This window comes from Chrysochloris asiatica, unplaced genomic scaffold (assembly GCF_000296735.1).
Source record: "Chrysochloris asiatica unplaced genomic scaffold, ChrAsi1.0 scaffold00296, whole genome shotgun sequence".
NCBI classification, from domain to species: Eukaryota; Metazoa; Chordata; class Mammalia; order Afrosoricida; family Chrysochloridae; genus Chrysochloris; species Chrysochloris asiatica.
In genome coordinates, this window is record NW_006408814.1 from 497,507 (window position 1) to 504,500 (window position 6,994).

The 6,994-nt window shown below is 47.0% G+C and overlaps 1 protein-coding gene across 1 annotated transcript in view; it reads right to left on the minus strand.

Annotated features, from left to right (window-relative positions):
• GHRH (growth hormone releasing hormone) overlaps positions 1-1,570 on the minus strand; it is an 8,936-nt gene extending 7,366 nt beyond the window's left edge. The window contains exons 1-2 of the mRNA XM_006874736.1: positions 1,491-1,570; positions 1,096-1,200 (exon numbers count right to left, since the gene is read on the minus strand). Of these exons, the coding sequence (XP_006874798.1) occupies positions 1,096-1,200; positions 1,491-1,570 (185 nt within the window). The remainder of the gene's footprint in view (positions 1-1,095; positions 1,201-1,490) is intronic.
• Between the last annotated feature and the right edge of the window lie 5,424 nt (positions 1,571-6,994).

Genomic DNA, 6,994 nt, shown 5'->3' on the forward strand with positions numbered 1-6,994 from the left:
ATGCCTGAGTGGGTTTTTTTGTTCGTGTGTTTTTTAAAAAGCTAAAGTAGATAGAAATACTGTTAACTGATGGTACATGGAGGGGATTATAATCATTGCAATGAAACAAAATATGATTGGTTGAGTGCAAAACCTGTGATCTGCTCTGTAAATTATCACTCAATTCACATTAAAACCTTAAAACAAATGGAGCTAAAATTACCTGCTTTGTAAGGTGATTACAAAGATTGATATGAAAATGTTACAAAGATCAATACAAATATAATAATGGTGAACACTTAGCAAAGCCAAGTGGATGTCAATATCCCAGTGCAGAACCTGGTATGGAATCATGATCGAATCATAGCTACTCTTGTGTAGTTATTGCTGGAGCCTAGCCTAAGGAGAAGCACAGACACTGAGCACTTAATAGTTAGAGGGAAGCTACGGTTTGACATTGGACCCCTTCTGCTATCGAAAGGCCATTATGGTGCTATAGGGTAAGCACTGGACCACAAGGTTGGTTTGAGCCATAAGGTTGTCAGTTCAAATTCATTAGGCACCCCTTAAAAACCCTATACAGGGTCACTATGAGTTGGAACTGACTCAATGGCACTTAACAACAACAACATACAAAGGAAGGGAGTTCCGGTGGTATTGTAGGATAAACACTGGAATGCTAACTACAAGTTTGGCAGTAGAAATCCACCAGCTGCTTCACAGGAGAAAGATGAAGCTTTCTACTCCTATAAAGATTTACAGCCTCAGAAACTCTATATAGAGTCTCTGTGAATCAGAACCAACTCAACGGCACCTAACAACAACATACAAGGAAAAAAAAAGAGCCCTGGTTAAGCACTCGACTGCTAACTGGAAAGTCAGGGGTTTGGACCCATCAGCCACTCCACAGGAGAAAGATATGACAATCTGCTTCCATAAAGCTCAACAGTCTTGGAACCCCCCTGAGACAGTTCTACTCTGTCCTGTCTGGTCTCTGATTTGGAATTGACTTGACAGCAATGGGTTTGGTTTTTTCGTCTTGTACAAGGGAAGACACCAAACTTTGTCAAAATGATACACAGAGGTGTGGAAGAAGCCATGAGAACTTCAGCTTACCCCTGCTGTCTGCTCATGATGTCCTGGAGTAGCTTGCGGGCAGACAGCTGGCCCAGCACCCTCCGGTAGCTGTTGGTAAAGATGGCATCTGCATATCGCTGCATCCTGCAGGAAGTCAGAGGGCAGGGGCTGGAGCCAGGTGAGGGGACAGTGGGAGCTACATTTGCCATATCTCTGCAAGGTCCTTCTCCTTGTCCTGCTCATTTTCAGACAGACTCAGCCCCTGAGGGTCTTGGTGGCCTCATTGGAGCTCAGCGTCTGTCCCATCTCAGAAATGGATAGTGGGTGCTATCTAGAGACAGCTGGGGACTCTCTGATGGCTTGGTTTTGTATCCTCAACCCCATATGGCTTGGGGGCAACCAGGAACCCAGGTCATATTGGAAAAGCTGCTTACCTGAGGGGCAGCGAGGGTGTGGAGCAGTGGGAGCCACTGCTAAGGGTGAGGATCACAAGGAAGAACACCCAAAGCAACATCCTTCACTCTTAGATGGTACCTGGAAAATGACAGGAGGGAGGGTCAGGTGCAGCCATAGTCATGGAGATGTCCTTTGCGGACTGGGTACAGCCTTGTCTTCAGCTCCTTGACAAGCCTTGGTCCTTGTCCTTGGAAACTGTTGTTGTTGTTGTTGTTAAGTGCCGTGGAGTCAGTTCCGACCCATAGCAACCCTGTATAGGGTTTCCGAGGAGCAGCTGGTGAGCTTGAACCACCGATCTTGCAGTTCAAATGGCTTTGCAGTCTGGCACATTAACCCACAGCAGCACACCAGGACTCCATTGGAAACTATTGTTGTTGTTGTTGTGTGCCATGGAATCAGATCCGCCACATAGTGACCCTGTACAGGGTTTCCGAGACTGTAAATCTTTACTGGAGCAGAAAGCCTCATCTTTCTCCCGCGGAACAACTGGTAGTTTCGAACCTTGCGGCTCACAGCCTGATTCGTAACCACTATGCTACCAGAGCTTCTTATTGTAAACTGTAGGTTGTTGTTGTTGTTGTTGTTATGTGCCATGGAGTCGGTTCCGACTCATAGCGACCCTGTACAGGGTTTCCAAGGCTGCAAAAGTTTACGGGAGCAGAAAGCCTCATCTTTCTTCCGCAGAACAGCTGGTAGTTTCGAACTGCTGTCCCTGAGGCTCGCAGCCTGATTCGTAACCACTACGCTACTGTAGGTAGGGGGCAAAAAAACCAACAGACTCTGGAAGTCCAACAGACCTGGGTTCATGACCTGTCTTAGCTAACCACAAACTGACCCCATTTTCTCCATTTATAAAATGGGCATGATAAAGCTATCCTGCTGACCTCAGAGGATCGCTCAGAAAATTATTGAGAGTGGCAAAACTGTCTTGTGCTATAACCAGTCTAGGTGGAATTCAGGCCACAAGGGGGAGGGGAGGAGCAAGCACCTCCATTTAGTGTCCCTAAGCCACACGCACCCCACCCCACCGTGGTGCTGAGAGTAGGGAGCAGGGGAAACAGCTCAGGCTCTGACATCACCAGTTGGATGTCCCAGGACAAGTGGCTTTTCTTTTCTGGACTCCTGTTTCCCCATCTTTAAATTGTGACTGTGACTATCCCTCCTGTATAGGGTCTTTGTGAGGATTAGACAAGCTGAGGCACATGAAGTACATAGTAAGTGCCTGGCCCAGAGGGAAGTCTCCATGCAATCTTGCTGGGATTGTCTAATGTTAGACCTCTCTGAAGACAGGCCTGTCGGTCTGGTCTTCCTTTTGTGTGGAGATGAAGGGAAGGGAGGGAGGTTGTAAATTTTGCTCCAGATCCTTGGATTTCACTGAGGTGTTTGAGTCCTGGAGGAGACTTGGGAGCCTGGGGAGGCAGGATGGCAGAAGACTCATAGGTCTCACAATTAGCCTTAATCAGGGCCTGCTGACACTGCTTGGCAATTAGGGGAGCAGTCAGCAGGGGAAGAACCTGCCACAGCTGCCAACCTAGACCTGCCTCATATGCATGGGAAAGGCTAGCAAGGAGACTTAAACCACCCAGAAACTGGGCCTCCCATAGACCACCCCCCTCTCAGCAGGGGATGCAGACCTGTCTAGAAGCCCAACTAACCCCAGAGAGGGGCAGAACCCCTCCTTTCCCATGATCACCCTATATTCCACCATTCTGCCCCACCCCCAGGCCTCCTGAAGACTGAGTTCAGACAGAACCCACCTTCCTTTTCTGGGCTTAATTGTGCTCTCTGGTTATCATTCTCTGGCACTGGGCTTCCAGTGGGAGCACCACCAGAGGCTGCTGACTGAAGTCTGAGACTCCTGCACCTCCAGAGCTGACAAGGCCTCAATCATTAGCCCTCCCCCTTCCCCCACAACACACATACCTGCCATGCACACACCTACTGCCAGTGCCAGTTGGTCTTTTTTCTAGGCAGCTCTTATTGTTATTTCTTATCTTGTGCCAGGCCTACGTCCTCTTACCCTGCAAGTATTTGTTATTGTTGCTGTGTGCCCTTGAGTCAATTCCAATTCATAGAGACCTTGTACGGCAGAGTGGGACTGTACCATAGGCTGCCATCTCTATGGGTCTTTCTTCCACAAAGCCGTTGGTGGGTTTGAATCACCAACCTTCTGGATTGCAGTTAAGCATTTAACCATTGTGCCACCAGGGCTCAGCCTCTACTATTCCAGTAAAGACAGGAGCTAGGGAGCAGACTGGAACATGGTATCTGTCCCCAAAGGTTTCCCCTTGTGACCAGCTTTATCTACAAAACCCAAAGTACTCCATTGCCATTACATCAATTCCGACTCACAGTGACCCTATAGGACCAGACTAGAATGCCCCATAGAGGTTCTGAGGCTGTAAATCTTTACAGAAACAGACTACCTAATCTTTCTCTTGCGGAGAGTCTAGTGAGTTTGAAACACCTACTTTTAGGTTAGAAGTCCAACACTTAACCCAGCAGGGCTCCTTCATCCACATAAGGAATGCTTTAGAGAAAGTTTGCGTTTGACCTAAGTCTTTGCTCCTCAGACCTTCATCACACCATATTACAGGTGGCTCTCCTCTCCCAACCTGGTCTACCCTGCACCTCAGGCAGTGGAATTGGTTAAGCAGGTAGACCTTTGAAGGCAAGGAGAGTCCCTTGACAAAGAGCTCCAAAACCCACTGCTCTTTTAGTCTACCAGTTGCTACCTGTGCTTTCTTGCCTTCTATGTTGTTGATCTTTTAAAGATTTGGCACATTCAGGCTTCACTGTCACCTCACTCCTCTTCCAGAAGCCCTTGTTCCTCACTGCCTCCAGAGCAAAGCCCAAGCCCCTCCTCTTAGTCTAAGCTCTCCCTCTGTCTCCTGACCTCCTGCCCATTCTCCATAGGACCAATCCACATGGTTCCCAGCCCCTGGACCATCACTTTCACCTTCTGGAGCAGAGATCACTATCCCCATTTGACAACCACAGAGACAAGTCCAGTCAGCAGAGGACCCTTTATCAAATTAATTTCTGAGTGGGCACTTCAGAATGAGTATCCCAGTTCCCAGGCCAGCAGACTTCCTTGTGTTCCACGCCACAGCTGCCCACATACAATACTCTATTCATGGTGTTCCCTACTCATGGGACACTTCAGAATCCATCACCTGCACGCAGGAAACAGCTCCAAAAAAACTGGGCTGTTTTCCCTCTTTGTCATAGGAGCATCTGCTTGATTGGCACCTCCCTGTGCACACAGTGATTTCAGGAAGTTGAAAATACCTAGTAAAGAGGACAGAAATTGGGGAGCAAGTAATAGCAAATACTCCCTGCTCATTCAAAACAAAGCTAATTGCACTGAAGTGGGGGTGGGGGTGGGGAGGATAACCAAGAGACACAATAGGTGTCGTAACTGGGCCCCAGGGTTGGGTTATGGGGCTTTTGCTATGAAAACCTAATCCTTGGAGTTGCAAAATTCCACAGACAAAGATGGTAAACAACCAGAATTACCCAGTTTAAGAATGGAGTTAAGATAAGAGTTTGGGCAACAAAGGATAAAATAGCTGTTGGCAGACACGTTCCACACAGCCATTCTAAGAAGCTGAAATTCACTGACTGAAATGTTAACGTGAACTCAGTAGCATCCCTGACGACTCTTCAATGACTCCAAAAGCATTTCAGAGTATATTATCTCTCATTATGAATACCCGTTCACTTTTTGCAATGCTTCACAGCTACTTCTGTGATTCAGTACATTTGAGGTCAGATGAATGGGCAATTGCTCAACATTAGCTGGCACCTTCCTGCCAAAAACACATAGAGAATTCTGCAGATGCTCCTTCTGCTTACAACAGAAGTTAAGCCTCAAGTGCCCCAACAAGGCCCCTTTTGAACATCTAGGTAAAAATCTTCAACATTTTCTAAATATTCTGCTTCGTAATTTGAGAATCCGTAAGCTATGACATGAGATGCTCTGCGGGTGCAACTGCTAAACTTTCGGTTGCTAACTGAGAACTTGGTGGTTTGAACCTACCCTGCGGCTTCACCAGAGAAACATCTGGAGACCTGCTCCTGTAAAGATTACCAAACCAAAATGAACCCACTGCCTTTGAGTTGATTCTGACTTATAGCCACCCTATCTAGGGTCTCCAAGATTGTAAATCTTCATGGGAGCTGACAGCCTCATCTTTCTCCCACAGAGCAGCTGGTGGGTTTAAACTGTCCTTGTAGTTAGCAGCCCAATGCCTAACATACCATGCCACCCGGGTATCTTCCTGTAAAGATTATAGACTAGAAAACCCTATGGAACAGTTCTTCTTCATCACATGGTATTGTTAGGAATTGGAAATGACTCTACAGTACCTAACAACAACAACAACAAAAAGCAATGACATCTTGATCCAGTTCATTAACAATTTCACCATTTCCTAACACTAACACCAAGAGTGTCCCAAGTAAAAGGAAATCTAAGTGTTCAATGAGGAAGCATCTTCACTGTCTTTCAAAAGAATGGCAACTCTCTTCCTTCCAGAGGGTTTGAGGCTGCTCATGTGAAAGATACAAATACACCAGAACTATTACAGTAAAGATCAAGAGCCAGGAATGGAGGGCACCCGGGGTGGAAAATTATGTCTGACATCTAGACTAAGGAGTGTGGCTGCAATTGAACAAGAAAGCAAAATGTTCTCAATTTGGTTCTAAAAGATCAATGAACAGTATTGATTTACACAACCACTTGGCTCCTCTCTGATCCATGGCAGAACTTTGCCATTGACAAGAGAATCTAGTCCCCAGAGCTTGCCTGTACAGCCTTGAAGGTACATTCCCACTCCCTTCCCTCCAACAGATGTTGACAATATGCCCACCTGCCATTTGTCCATGGGTTCAGGTGCCACAGCATCCCAGACAGCCCCCAAATGGCACCAGCTATTGAAAGCAGGTGCCAGAGACCCTAACAAAGGATTAGTTTATCCAGAGAGGGCCCCAAATGCACTCACCAGTCCTTGGGCAAAGAGGATGGTGTAGGACCTCTTTGACTCAGTGTCTCAGAGCTGGTGACGTCAACTTTCCTGGCCCCTATCCAGCCCAGCCTCCAGGGTCACCCCCTCTCACCTCCGATGTGGCAGATCTCCCTGTGCTGTGAGGTACTGCACAGTTCCACGGGCTCAAGCGTAGTGGTTTCTCTGGCAGCTGTGTGGCACTCTTATCATTTATACCTTCATTTTCCTAAGTGTTGTCAGCGTCAGAGAATCAATTACCTACATACAAGTCAACCAAAGGACTAATTTTAGCACCAAACTGACAAACCCTAATAGGGGAAAGAGATTTTACCCCTTGCAAATGAAGACATTCATTTCCCTTTATCTTTGAGGAGGGTGAACAGACTACAAAATTGTACTATGATTCCAGGGAGGACTTTGTTGTTGTTGTTGTTGTTAAGTGCCGTCGAGTCGGGTCCGACCCATAGCGACCC